The 15,462-nt window shown below is 40.5% G+C and overlaps 1 protein-coding gene across 1 annotated transcript in view; it reads left to right on the top strand.

The window, feature by feature from the left end:
- Positions 1 to 15,462, top strand: part of zmat3 (zinc finger, matrin-type 3) — a 40,291-nt gene that overhangs the window by 14,048 nt on the left and 10,781 nt on the right. Inside the window, exon 4 of the mRNA XM_080185620.1 lies at positions 6,850 to 7,019. Coding sequence (XP_080041746.1) covers positions 6,850 to 7,019 — 170 coding nt within the window. The remainder of the gene's footprint in view (positions 1 to 6,849; positions 7,020 to 15,462) is intronic.

Genomic DNA, 15,462 nt, shown 5'->3' with positions numbered 1-15,462 from the left:
CTTAGCAGTGTAGAGGATCAGAAGGACCTTGGGGTCCGGGTCCATAGGGCTCTTAAATCGGCCTCACAGGTAGAGGATGTGGGTAAGGAGGTGTGTGGTGTACTGGCCTTCATCAATCGAGGGATTGAGTTTAGGAGTCAGGAGATAATGTTGCAGCTTTATAAGACCCTAGTCAGAACTCTCTTGGAATACTGTGCTCAGTTCTGGTCGCCTCATTACAGGAAGGATGTGGAAGCTATTGAAAGGGTGCAGATAAGATTTACAAAGATGTTGCCTGGATTGGGTGGCATGCCTTATGAGGATAGGTTGAGGAAAGCTCGGTCTTAGAGAGATGAAGGATGAGAGGTGACCTGATAGAAGTGTATAAGATGTTGAGAGGTATAGATTGGGTGGATTCTCAGAGGCTTTTTCCAAGGGCTGGAATGGTTGCTACGAGAGGACACAGGTTTAAGGTGCTGGGAAGTAGGTACAGAGGAGATATCAAGGGTAAATTTTTCACTCAGAGGGTGGAATCAGCTGCCGTCGGTGATGGCGGAGGCAAATTCAATAAGGTCTTTCAAGAGACTTCTGGACGAGTACATGGAACTTAATAGAGTTTAGGGTTATAGGTAAGCCCAGTAGGTATGGATATCATTGGCGCAACTTGTGGGCTGAAGAGCCTGTTTGTGCTGTAGTTTTTCTATGTTCTATAAAACCTGAGAGTCTTGCTTGGAATAAAAACAGCGTGAATCTTAAGGGCTTTCATTCTCACACATTGCTGTGCCCCTGCTAAATCTGTTTAGGAAAACGGATCACTTTACTCAATTATAGTGACAACATTCACACAGCTGCATAATCTGTTGTGGATTCCTCACAAATACCTTATGTGCTAATTGCGCAAGTTGTTCAACCTAGGTAGAATCTTTTTGGCCGCGTGAAGGAATCCAGCTAACTTAATTTTTGAAAGAAGATTTTGTTCAGCAAGCACTTTAAACAAAAGCTGTGACTGATTATTGACAGTAAAGTAGTGCAGATTAATGTTCTTCGTCAGGAGAACTTTATAGCAATTGCAAAGCCATTGCAGCAATTGGAGGTGGTGTTGAAGAGACTCTTAGTTGCACAGGGTATGCTTAGTTTAGTTCCAATTTTCCCTATGAATCACAAAACTGTTAAAGAGACCCTTTATCAAGGAAACATCTCTGAGGAAGAGATGGAAGAGATACTGGCGATACTTACTAACATGCCAACAGAGCCTCAAAGCATTTCTTAGCATGGCATCTAACATAGCCTGGCCTGCCAATATGCATCAGGCATGCATACTTTAGTGGAAAGCACAGTTCATTTCAAAGTGGAAGGGATTCCACACCAGATCTCAAAGAGCATAAATTTTCTAAAACAAAGCCTTGACAAATTGGCAAGTGGTACAGTGGTTAGCACTGTTGCCTCACAGTGCCAGGGACCTGTGTTCAATTCTGGCCTCAGGTCACTGTTTGTGTGGAGTTTGCACATTCTCCCCGTGTCTGCATGGGTTTCCTCTGGATGCTCCAGTTTCCTCCCACACTCCAAAGATGTGTGTGTTAGGTTGATTGGTCAGGCGTAATTGACCCTCATGTCAGGGGAATAGCAGGTAAATGTGTGGAGTTACAGGAATAGGGCCTGGGTGGGATTGTAGTTGGTGCAGACTCAATGGCCAAATGGTCACCTCCTGCATTGTAGGGATGCTATACTAGAGAATTTTGTAAATGTTTGAGGAAAGGATTTATTCCCAACTCCTGTGAGTAAACTTCACAAATAAAGTAGTGGTGTTGTTGGGACTTCCTGCTCAATGTTAACTTGCTGAGTATTGTCTGCCATACTGACGATTAACTTGACAATCTTTGCAGCCTTTCAATCACCTTTGGAAAATTGAAATTCTACGTATCAATGGCTGCCCAAGGTTATAAAAAATTAAATAGTTGGCCATTTGGTAACAACATTATAGAATATTTCTAACTTTTAGAAATTGTCCAAACATTCAAACTATGATTTCCAAATGTGTTTTTAACTTTTCAGATAGACTGCTATTCATTTGGCTTTCTAGTGTTAAAATGCTTCATTGGTAATGGGGATCAATTTAGCATGGTTTGACACTTGGATACGATGGGAAGTCCTTTGACCATGTGTAAAACTTTTATGCTTCAGAATATCCCCCTTAGTTGTCTCAGGAAACGGTGCCAAAACTTTACATAAATTTTTGGTAGTTTGTTTTCTGGCGGTACTTACAGATGTTTAGTGTTCTATGCAGGCAAGACCAAGGACAGTCATCCGTCTGACAGTTCTTGTTTTATTTATGGACAGAAGTTTAGGCAATCAGCATTAATCTGCATTGTGTAGAATATACCTTCTTATGATGGTTTGGTGGCATGGTGGCACAGTGGTTAGCAATGCTGCCTTGGGTTCGATTCCCGGCTTGGGTCACTGTCTGTGTGGAGCTTGCATGTTCTCCCCGTGCCTGCGTAGGTTTCCTCCAGATGCTCTGAATTCCTCCCACAGTCCAAAAATGCGCAGGTTAGATTGATTGGCCATGCTAATTTGTCTTGGAATGTGTAGGTTAGAAGATTAGCGGGGTAAATATGTGGGGTTACAGGTAGAAGGCCTGGGTGGGATTGTTGTCAGTGCAGACTCGATGGGCTGAATGGCCTTCTTCTGCACTGTCAGGATTCTATGATATTTTCAAAAATTAATGAACTTGCATTTCAAGTGTGTAATCATCTGGTTCAGGACCAGTAACCTTTTATTTGAAGTAGACAATGTTTGAAATCCGTGTTGCCAGCTAAGAGAATAAAACCACAAAATTCTCCAGTTTTAATCAAAAAAAGTAAAAGTTTTTGTACAAAGTCAGCAAAATTAAAAATTTACAATATCCATCTTGAACTCTAACATTCATAATTAGCATGTAACAAACATGAATTAGCAAGCAAACTGTGGTCGAACATGAACTGTGGATGGCATTGCTGCCTCAAGGTGACAGGGACCCAGGTTTGATCTTGGCCTTGGGTTACTGTCGGTGTGGAGTTTGCACATTCACCCTGTGTCTGTGTGGGTTTCCTCCAGGTGCTCTGGTTTCTTCCCACATTCCAAAGATGTGTAGGTTAGGTGAATTGGCCATCCTAAATTGCCTCTTATGGTGTTCAAAATTGTGTAGGTTAGGTGGATTAGCTAAATGTGTGGGATTACAGGATTAGGATGGGCCTGAGTAAAATGCTGTTTCAGAAGTTGGTACAGACGCGATGGACTGAATGGCTTCCTTCTGCACTGTAATGATTCTATGGATTCAGTGGAACACTGCGCATTAACTGGCAGATGCCACCAAGACAGATCCCACAAATTTCTTGGCAACCCACTTGGATATCAATGACTACTGCAAGTCACAAAATCTCAGTTAAAACTATCTCCCTCATGAGAGATTTCAGTTCCTCACTTTCAAAGATCTAGCCTTTGCCCCAAGCGTCGCTCTGATAGGGACAGCCTCAATCGCTATTCACCCCCCACTGTAGTACAGACTCCTCCATGCAATTCACAAAGTTGCATTCCCACCACTTGCTGTCTGCTCAATTCCAAGTTTTTAGCAGGAAGCAGTTTGCTTGCTTCGTCAAAATGGCACTGTGCCTGTGTTTCTTCACATTCCAATCTCCCAGTGGAACTAAGTTGTAAGTATCTACTGGGGCTTCTTTGAACTCTAATTGTCTCTAGCGCGGAATAAGCAAAATTCCCCTGCCTTCTCAGCTCCCCAAGTCTTCTTCTGAGCCCCTGCAGCACCAAGCAGTTCTCAAGGTTTCTCAGTATGCTGCAAACCACTTTGAGTTCCAAACCGCAACTCTCAGCTACACCGACAGGCTCCCAAGGATTTTCTGAGTCCTAGCTGCCTGGAGCCTGCCGACAAGGGCACCCTTTTGGTATAGCCTGTTGTCCCTGCTTTCAAACCCTCAGTTAAGTTGAATCCAGAGAACCTTCTTTGGCATGGTTGCACAGTGGTTAGCACTGCTGCCTCAGTGCCAGGGACTCGTTACTGTCTGTGTGGAGTCTGCACGTTTCCCTTGTGTCTGCAGTTCATGAAGTTGCATTGCTACCACTTACAGTCTGCTCAATTCCAAGATATCCCTGGGTGCTGTGGTTTCTTCCCACAGTCCGAAAGTCGTGCTGATTAGGTGCATTGGCCATGCTAAATTCTTCTCTCAGTGTACCTGAACAGGCAATGGAGTGTGGCACCTAGGGGATTTTCAAAGTTACTTCATTGCAGTGTTAATGTAAGCCTACTTGTGACATACTATTTATTACATAAACTTTAAAAAAAAATTCTTAAGCACCATCCATCTCCATAATGATGTAGTCTTTTAGCGTTCACTGAATTCTTTAAAACTAATTTAGCTCTAACTCCCATAACAAAATAGCTCTCTGGATTGCACTTCTTTGCAAGCAACATGGACATCACATCTCCAGCTCTCTGGCTAAGGAAATCCACCTGCTGTTTTAGGACCTTGCCATTCTAGCTGTTAACCCACCAAGTCAACATCGCCCCAATTTTTTAAATGTAATAGACTCCAGACTGATTTACTTGCATTTATCCAATTTTCTACGGTTAAACTTTAATTTTCCTGCAACTAAACATTACCTCTAAAATGATAGCATAAACTATGAACTAAACATTTGTCACAAGTGTCTTTCCTGTCTTTGGGATATCCTAATGCATTAAGGCAATTGATTTTCTTTGAAGCTAAATCAGTGCATTTATGTTATTTAGTCATCTGTGGCAGTAATTAACACACATCAATATTCTGCAAACAGAAAATCAGATCAACTGCCAGTTAATTAGTCTTAATCGTGATGAGTTGAGGGATGATGAGTTGCTGGCTAGGACGCTGGCTTACAGTGGGCGTAATTTCCAAGCTCCATAGTATCAGATTGGGGGGTTACCCCAAAGATGCACTGTGGAACCCTTCTTGAAACTTCACAGGTAAGGGTTTGCACAGTAATTGCCCAGGAGCACAAACTTCCTCAGGGCAATTGCTCCACGCAGGGAATCATCCAAAATTGCAATTTTAAGTCAGATGATTCCAACAAGGCTACACCAATATTTAGTCAGGAAAAGTTAAAAGAATGAAAAGCTTTTCTAACTTCAGGGTAACTATTGTACAGAGTTTAACCACCCCCCCCCCCCCCCCCCGCCCCGCCCCCAATCGACCTATTCATTTTGCGTATTTACCACAGCTAGTACCGTAAAAAAGGATTATGTCCTTCATCACTTACAGAGATGGACTTCCATGCTGACTGGATCTCACCTGGTCCAAGTTGGAAGGTCAAGCAAGATAGGCATGGAAGAAATTTATTGTATGTAATTGGGCACAGAGTGGCAATCCGATGCTGATTATCACTCTGACAAAGTTATTGTCCACTAGTAACTCCCTTCTCATGTGAATAAGCAGATAGGCCTTGGTTTGAATTACCTTTGAAGGGAGGTCAGTATTGTTTTGTAAATGGATGATTGAGATCCCAAAAACAGTAACAAGATGTATGACTAGTCTTATACTGGTGTTTATTAAATCTGAATGTTGGCCAGGATGATGGAAGAACTTCCTTCACTTCTTGAGAGAAAAAAAACATTGGCCTTTGCACATCCAGCTAAAAGAATAGACTTTAGTTTAATGTCTGAATCAAAAAGAAAACACCTCGTGCACTATATGCTGGAGTAAGCAGTAAGCTTTAATGTAATTTTATAAAAAATTGGCTTATTTATTTATCTTTTGAAAAAATCTATTGTGCTGGTCTCAATTTTAATCTCTCTTGCTTTACTGCCCCTGCACTCCTACCACACTGATCCACTGCCACTGGACAGATAGGGTCAGGAATATGATCCTTTTCTTGTCTGATGGGTTTAACAGCAATTCATACTCACATCTGTCCTTTTGCTTATCTTTTCTGGAAAATGGCACAGGTTGTAATTTTCAGGAAATTCACCTTTCATGTCCATTCCTCCAGATCAGCTTTGCTCCTCTGAAATTTGATACGCTATGTTCAAGCTAATAGAAGATACCCACTAGCAAATTATGAGAAAGCTCCAGTTCTTTGTTTTGGTAGCAGAACATTATTAGCAAAAATGAAATCAAGAGTGGACTGATAATTGAACTTTTCAAATATCTTCCCATTGGCCAAAACCCCCATCAAAGCAGTTTGCCCATGATATCTCGCTTGGAGGTAGTACACCACTGCTCACTGTTCAAAACTTTGTCATAAGCAACGTTCAGAAATACTGCACCCGTTGAAAGTTCAGGGAAAGTATTCTGACAGTGATGGCTGTTCTGTTGGTGTAGACCTAGCTTTGTATTCAATACAACATTATTTTAAGACAAACTACAAGTAATAAGAATGTACTGGTGCTAGAATATGAATACTATGTGCTGCTAAAATTTTGTATTGGAATATTCTAAATAAAAGGAGGTGAACTGAATACACATTCCTAAAACAAGAGGAATTAACCCAACTTGTCCCCAGAGAGCCCGTTGTTGCACTTTGGACTTGATACAAACCGGAGTTATACTTCATATAGTATGATAGAATCGCATACTTTTGTAATCAGAAGTGGTTGCATATTGACACAAAAGTGATAATGCAGTTGTATTTACAGTACCTAATTCTGCAAACATCACTAATTTTCAATAACTAGAATACTTGAATGTTGCCTCATTTGGTCTTTGTCGTCAATGCAACACAACAGTAAAGAATAACAATTATTGTGTTGTTTCTTTTATGTACAGGATCTCTTTGTAGACTTAACATTCATCACTTGCCACCTTTATGTTTGTGAATTATTGATGAATGTTATTTTCCATTCAGTCAGGGTCCTCCAAGACAGCAGGTCGTGTGATACTGGCTACAGCAAATGATTACTGCAAACTCTGCGATGCCTCTTTTAGTTCCCCAGCTGTGGCACAGGCACATTATCAAGGAAAGAATCATGCCAAGAGACTGCGGCTAGCCGAGGCCCAGAAATCCAATTCACTTTCGTATGTATGCTAACAACTAAAAATTCAATAACAGGATTTTTTGTGTGTTAAGTTTTGTATAACATCTACTTTCTGTTATAACCATCATAATTTTGAAAAAAGTAAATAGATATTTCACCTCTAAACATAGAAACCTAAATAAATTTTCTTTCGCTGATAGGCATCTAAATATCAGTTGTTTCTTTTACTGTCTACAGACAAAGGTGATTCTTCCTCATGCGTTCATCCTCTACATACCTTAGGACAGGCCTATCATCCAGCCAGCAGTCAATCATTGGAACAGTGCCCTCTTGAGAGTTTTGAAATCTTTTATCTCCACCAGCCCCCCAACCCACACTCCATCAATAAGTGCACATTGCACATAGAGCCATTCCGAGCGCAGTATTTTCCTTGTTTCTGGCATCAGCCTCAGACTTTTTTTTTAACCTTGTCATTAGGAAAGGCTTTTGTACAGTATTTTCTGCTTTGTAATTAAACAGTTCCAACTTTTGAAACCTTGGTTCAGTTTTTATCTCAGATATCTTCAATGGAACCTTTCACATGACAAGTATGCTGATATTCATCCCCATACTAGGGTGCAAACTTTGATGGTGCAGTAGTGGATCATTCTCTATGAAGACAGAAAAGGCTTGAATAATTTTTCATTCATTGGGAGATCTTAAGAATCAGGATCTCTGAAATCTAATTATAAAGAGAAACATAGTTGAGTAATGCCTGAGAAAGTTGTATCTTTCAGAGAAGATGTTTGAACTTAAAAGTGACCAGTTTTAAGAGCATTAGTTGTGGGGATGTCTGTTAGACTGGAAAGGAAGCCAGAAGTCATTTTTAATTGAGACATTTTTCCCTAGTTTGTTCATTAACAGCTTAATGTCAGGAGAAGTCAATATTGAGTGCAATGTAGTTTTGGACTATCTGCAACAATTTCTGGTTAACAATTTCAAAGCATTTTTGATTTGATTTCTCATAGAGGCATAACCAAATAAATTTTTCTGCCCTAAGAACTGCGATTAACACAATTCACAATCTTGACTCAAACATATCTTTGAACACTACTGATCTGCTTGACATTTATAGATTTAAAAAAAAACCCTTGGCATTGGGACAATGTACAACGCAAGAAATGGAAGCAGAAGTAGGCCACCTGGCCCTTGATGCCTGCCCCACCATTCAATATGATCATTGCTGATCTATGCCGACCTCAACTCTTTTGCTGTGTCATTTCCCCATAGCATCTATTCCTTGATCTATCAAATATATATCCATCTCCACTTTAAATACTTCTAATGATCACTTTATACATCAGCACCTTATGTGGCACCTTGCCAAATGCCTTTTGGAAATCTACATACATTACATCTATCGGTTACCCTCTATCTAGTCCCTGTTACATCCGCAAAGAAATTGAACAAATTTGTCAAATATGATTTACTTTTCATAAAACCATTTCAACTAGGTTTGATTATATTCAGCTTTCCTAAATGATTAGCTATTTCCTCTTTGATTATTGACTCCAGTGTCTTACCAAGAATAGATGTTAAATTAACTGGCCTACAGTTCCCTGCCTTTTGCCTTTCTCCCTTTTTGAACAAGGGTGTCGCATTGGCTGTTTTCCAATCTTCTTTTCCAATCTATCCCTAGTTGCCTTGAGAAGGCCTTCTCCTTGAACCACTGCAGTTCTGTGCATACACAATGATGTTGGTTGGAAAATTCCAAGATTGATATGAAGGAACAGCAGTATTTTTTCAAGGTAGGGCGCTGTGTGAATTGGAAGGGTCCCTTGATAATGTCATGCTTCCCAGTGTTAGAGGGTCACAGGAAGGGAAATGTTGTCAGGTTTTCAGAATCTCTACCTTGAAGAAATGTTTAAGTTGAAATCCTGCTTGAAGGAAAAGCTCCCAGACAATAGAAACCAAAATCAGCTGTAGTATGCTGCCTGACAAATACAACAGCCATTTGTCATAGAAAAAATTTCTTCATTGGTGGATGTTGGCTTCACAAATTTCATATTGGTTTCAGCTGCTGCTCCGATATATTTCATACTGTCGCAGTAGTTCAGTCTATTACATCTCATTTACTTCAAGGTTTTGAGGTTCTTGTTATCTATTGTCTTCTGATTTACAAAGCAATAAGAAGACCTGAGAGTAAATTGTTTCTTGGCATCCCCATAGGTAGATCCAAATACTATTGATTTTGAGCCTGCCCTTGTTTGGTAAACCCACAATTTCATGACACAGGTTAGAAATTTGTCCTGGGTGGTATCATGTGGGTTACATTTTATGCACCCAACGCCATATTTAGTTCCGTTAAAGTCAGTGGAACTTAGTAATGGGAACAACGTGTAACAGGTGAATGATTCTCTGCCTGTTTTGTGGAACTGCCCAAGACATATTTCTACCTGTACATCTCAGTCTTGGAAGCATTAGAATTATCAGCCTTCTGTAAATTTTTACAGATTTCCCAATAATGAGAAACTCCCTCTTTGGGAAGCAGTTTGAAGAAATGCAAGAGCATTGTAAGAAAAGGTTTGTACTCCTTCCAGTGGAAGGCCAGCTTCTACTTCTGCTTAATCTTTTCTTCCACATCATAGATTTGTTTCCTGATTTTATTAATATTTCTGTCACAATGATTGGTGTCATAGCATTTGTGAAAAAGATTTTTATGAATAGCTTTGAGAGTGGAGAATCTGCTTCTTTTACGTAAGATTTTAAAAACTAATATCAGGTCTTTATCGGTGCTGAACTGTGCTACTTGTGACTTTGTTGTGATTGGTTCATAAAATTTTGCCAACAAGTATTGTGAGCTTCTCGAAGGATTTTATATAACTTACGCATAATATAGAATTGTTTGTTTTAAATAGCCAACAACCAAAAACTGATCCATTTTCCATCTGCTTCTTCCTAAAAACTGGATTAATTGTCTTGGAATGTCAATTAAACCTATCCTTTCCATGATTTGGCGCACGTGGTTTAATTAGGAGAAACAAATTGTCAAATAGAGGTTTTCTCCTGTAGTGGTCAGTGTAGAAAATACCTTCAAAACATTCAGCACCAAATGGATAACATTGGATTCATGAGAGGTGAGTTTTCGACCTTGCTGCACCTGGCGTAGATCACACCTATTCCAGGAAATAGTGCGCAGGCCGAAAAATTGGTTCGGCACCTGGTGCCAAATGTTTTGCAATTGTCCAGGCTTCTTTCTCTTGGCACAAGCCGGACCACAGCCAGAAAGGGTGTGAGGCTGATTAGCAGGAAATTGACTGGACCCCAATTGCAGTAGTGAATTCAGCGCACAATTGTTCCCCATCCTGGAATGTTCCCACTTCTCTGGCAGAATCTCATATGGGCGTGAATCACTATTGGTCTCCACAAGCAGAGAGCAAGCGCAATGGCCATACCAGGGGGCTTAGAGGCCATTGAAGCCCCCAAGCCATTGGTGACATGGTGTTGTCCACTAGACACCCTGGCAGTGTCAGCTGGGAACTGTCAATGTGCCGGAGCAGTGCCGAGGGAATGGGGCCTGAGTGGGGATATGGGTTATGTTGAGGGAAAGGGCCGTGTGCAGTGGAAGTCAAGTATTGGTGAGGAGGGTGGATCGTGCACAGGTGGACCACGAAGAGGGTCATGATGGGGGTGCATCAGGGGGCAGGCATGGAGGGGGATGTGTCAAGGATTGGGGAGGGGAACCCATCTGGAGGGCCCCAATGTTGCTGACCATATCAGGGAGGGGTTGGGAGAAGATGCCATTAATGGGGGAGTCCCGATGTCTGTAGGGGGAGGAAGGGGTCTCCCAGTACACAGGGAGATTGGAGCGTTCTTGCAAACAAAGCTCAAGTGCTCAGCAGCCGGGCTCATCTGTGTGTTTAGGTGCCCCCTCACCCCAGTACCAGCGCACAACTCCCACAAAGTGACGGAGTGTGGGACATTTGTGGTGTGGAGTGCACCTGAAGGACTGGTGTGGGTTGTTTTGGTTTTCTCACCTTAATAACATTTGGGGAGAGGGGCTATCTTCCCAAATGCCATGGAAGTCTGAAAATGGTTTGGGAAGTGGGGGAATCCAGCTGCAGACTGCTCAGGGCGCCATTGCACAGAGTCTCCCAATCTGACAATGAACCAGGAGACCTCTTTCACCTCCCCCCCTTCTCCCGATGGACATTGGATCTCCCCCCATCATTGATGGCATGTTCTCCCCCAACACCAACACAGGTTGTCTGCATTAGGACTCTCCCGATGAGTCTCCGGATGGACCCCTAGGACCAATCCCCTGCACGATTCTCCACCTTGTATAGCCCTCCCCCAGTGCATAGCCCCCCCCCCCCTGTCTTTATGCATACCCCCCGTCATAACCTCTCCCTCACTTAGACCCAACCCCTTGGCGCTGCCCCTGGCAAACTTATGGTTCCCAACTGGGTGCTACCAAGGTGCTGGGTGGGCATTGCTATGGTGCCCCTGCCTGATGGGCACTGCCATGGTGCCAGTGCCTGATGGACACTGCCTGGCCACGCCTCCAACTACCCAGGGGCTTCAATGTCATTCAGTCCTCCCTGGCGTGGCCAAGCAGCTTGGTCTCTGCTGGTGGAGACCACAGCGATTCTCGCCAACGAGAATCACGCCAGCGAAGGGGAAGATTCTGGGAGGCCAGAAGATGCCATGCGGGAGCAGGTAAGTCCTTTTATGTTAGATTACATTTATGTTAATAGATTTCATGCCCTTTTTGGATATGAAGCTGATCTCGCCGGCAAAACAGGCTAGGAAGATATGGATTTTTATTCTCGTCCACGATCTACATGATTGCATCCCTGTTTTTTTTTGGGAATATTCCACACAAGATGTAGTATTTTACAATCATATATTATGATATTTCAATGAAATATATTTGCAATATTTGTTTAATCCAAGCCTCAAAATTGGTAATTTCACCAATGATTAAAGGCACATTTTCTGCCCTTCTGTATTTTATAGCATCAAGTTATGAATCAGGATAATTGTTAACTTCTAATAATAAAAATTCAGGTTACTACTTTGTAAAGCTAAGGACTTGAATGTTTATCTTTGTCTGAAAAAGCCAGTGCATGACAACTATCCTTGTGAGTTAACATTAAAAGTGATATTTTAGACTTTGTTTTTTGAGGGTATACATTTGATTAATAATAATACCTTTAATATAGTACGCTGTGAATTCCTAACCAAAGTTACTGTCTTATGAATTGATTCATAAGGCAACCTTAATCTCCAATTAAAGTAACCCTGTGCCCAATTACAAAGGTTATTTTAGTTGTTATATTTACTGACTACCCTTTGTTGCCTTTTGAGGATGGTGATATTTTTTGGGCGTTTGTATGAGGTTGTTAATTAGGGAATTTCAGGATTTTTGTCCTAACATTATCAGATTGAGAGAATTAACCTATGAGGAGATATTGAATAGCCTTCATTCTCTAGAATTAAGAAGAATGAAAAGTGATTTAATTGAAATGTGAAATTTTTAAGGGATTTAACAGGTTAGATGCTGGGTAGATGATTCCTCTCGTTGGCAAGTCTAGAACTAGAGAGATCAAAGTGTCAGAATAAGGATTTGATCTTGAAGGACTGAGATCACTAAAAGGTTTGCGAATTTTAGGAATGCCCTCCCTCAGTGAGTGTTCATTGAAAATATTCAAGACCAAAATTGATAAATGTTTGGCTGTTAAGGGACAGTGTAGGGTGGCAAAATGGAGGTAGATGACCAACCATGATCTTCTTGAATGACTGAGCAGGCTTGAAGCGCCGACCAGCATGACCTTGCTTCTATTTCCTATATTCTTACCTTGATACATATCCAAACCAACATACCTTGTGATTTGGAGGGAATTTTCATGTGATAATGTTGCCATGACATTGCTCTTGGTGGTAGAACTTACTAGAGTTGGGAGGTGCTATCAAAGTAAAGCTTAGTGAGTTATGAAGTACATACTGCAACCACAGTGAGCCCGTGGTGGATATCATATGCAGGGTAGTTGATCAAGCAAGCTGCTGTCTTCTGAATTGCTAAATTTATTGCATTTTCTGCTGCTCCACACATCCAGGCAGTGGTCTATCAGTGGTCTATTTTGAGTCTTGATAAATAATGGATAGCCTTTGATAGATCAAAAAGCAAACTACTTAAAGCAGTATACCAATTTCTGCTCTTCTTTTGTAGCCACTGTGTTGATCTTTAGTCGTTCTAAGCCAAGCAATTGATAATGTAGGGATTCTGTTATAGTTTTGCTGTGTACCATGGACAGATGGCTGGATTTTATTGTTGAAGATAATACTTTCTGCCATTTATGTGATATATAATATTGGCATTTGTCAGACCAAACCTGGATGTTGTCCAGTATCATATCATGGGCTTGCACAGACTGCTTCATTGTCAAAGGAATTGTATATGGAATTGAATGAACATGTGACATTATGATGGCAGGGAAGTCTTTGACAAAGCAGCTGAAGATGGTTAGGCTGAGGATGTAAGGTATGGAAAGAAAAAACATAAGGAAGAAAGTAAGACCAAACCTACCTTCCAGATGATCTGACTATTATTTGAAAGTAACTTATCTTAGACATATCTTGTACACATCATCCTCTACCATTTCTAACTCTTATTTCAAGTGCATTTATTGTTGTTTAACTTTGTTATTGTTTTCTCCTCCAAGTAATAATGCCTTCAATTCAATCTCAAAGTTGGGAGGACTGGTCTGTGGACAGGCCTTTTTTGTTTTAGACTATTGAGGAAATTAGTTGACTCTGTTATGATTTCAGTGAGCATAAAACCCCTCCAAGGGGCACTGGTCTATTGATTTTTGCCCCCTCTCCCAGAAAAAAAATAGGCATATCCTAAGGTACATGGTGGATAAACTACATTTGAAGAATAAGGAGGACCATATCAAAGGTAACTAATCTTACTTTATATTTATGTTCAGCAACTCAAAGGTTTCAAACAATAAAATTGGTCTTTTTGCTACTTGTCACCTTGCTAAAAATGATACCAGTTTCATTCATTATTACTGATGTATCCATGTTAATTATTTGAAAGGCTTACATTTCAATAAGTATGCCATAATAGTAGCATTATAATTCATAGCTTGTTGATCTTACTGTTAGAATAAGGTGATTTTTGCTGATTTGTAAAAGATTTAAGTATCGAATGAAAATCAATCTTGTGTGTAAAATGATGTAATCGAAACTTCAGTTCCTCTAATTAGTACTCTAACGCTGAAGTTGTATTATGTTCAGTGTAACTTCAATATTTGTAAATCAGCTCCCTGGCGATGGTCTTCAGCCTTCGTGTTTTAATGTGCTTTGTGGTCTACTGCATTGAACAACCATTTCTGCAATTCTTATTCAGTTAAAAATGGCAATTAAAATTATTATTTTTTTTATTCATTTATGGGATGTGGGTGTTGCTGGCTAAGCCAGCATTTATTGGCCATTCCTAATTGCCCTTGAGGAGGCGGTGGTGCCTTTTTGAACCGCTGCAGTCCATGTGGTAAATTAATTATAAATTAATACAGAATTAACCTAGTAGACCAAAAGTACACAGGATATGTAAATGTTCAGTCACCCTCTTTTTAATACCTTGTATGTATAAGGGGCATGACTTTTATGTACGTTTTAACATATACAACAGGTAGACATGAATGATGATGGGAAATGAGCAATGTAAGTGTTGCTGATCAATAGTTTTATGAATAATGTGCTGCGTATTGGAGGAAATTAATTACATTTTTAAGGTTGTGCTTTTATTCAAGTTGCATCAAAAAATATTTTGCAACCAAATGTTTCATTTTGTCAATGACTTAACTATTTAAACAAAGTTTGCAATCTCAGTTTGGCTCAGTGATAGCATTCTACCTCCTGTGTTAGAAGCTTGGGAGTTGAAGCCCCTCCAGAACTTGAGGACATAATGAAGGCTGACGCTTCATTATATCATTGAAGAAATGTTGCATATTTTGGAAGCATCAATTTTAAGACCATAAGTTGTAGGAACAGAAGTAAGCCATTTGGCCCGCTGAGTCTGTCTTGCCATTCAATGAGATCATGACTGATCTGATATAATTCTCAACTCTGTTTTCCCAGTTTATCCCTACAATCCTTGATTCCCTTACTGATTAAAATTCGGTCTCTCAGCCTTGAATTTACTTAACAACCCAGCCTTTACAGTCCTTTGCGGTAATGAATTCTACAGATTCACTAACTGTGAGAGAATAGACTTCTCCTCATTTCTGCATTAAATGGACAACCCTTTATTCTGAAATTATGCCCTCTAGTCTTAGACTTTTCCACAAGGGGAAATGACCTCTCAGCAACTACCCTGTAGAGTCCCCTGAGAAACCTATATGTCCCAATAAGATTGCTTCTCATTCTTTTATACTCCAATGCGTTCAGGCCCAACCTACTCAACTTTTCCTCAAAAGAAATTTCCTCCATACCTG

The sequence above is a fragment of the Carcharhinus amblyrhynchos genome, chromosome 3 (assembly GCF_965287045.1).
Source record: "Carcharhinus amblyrhynchos chromosome 3, sCarAmb.v2.hapA, whole genome shotgun sequence".
Taxonomy (NCBI): Eukaryota; Metazoa; Chordata; class Chondrichthyes; order Carcharhiniformes; family Carcharhinidae; genus Carcharhinus; species Carcharhinus amblyrhynchos.
The sequence above is the reverse complement of the archived record's forward strand: the minus strand, read 5'-3'. Positions and strand labels throughout refer to the sequence as shown.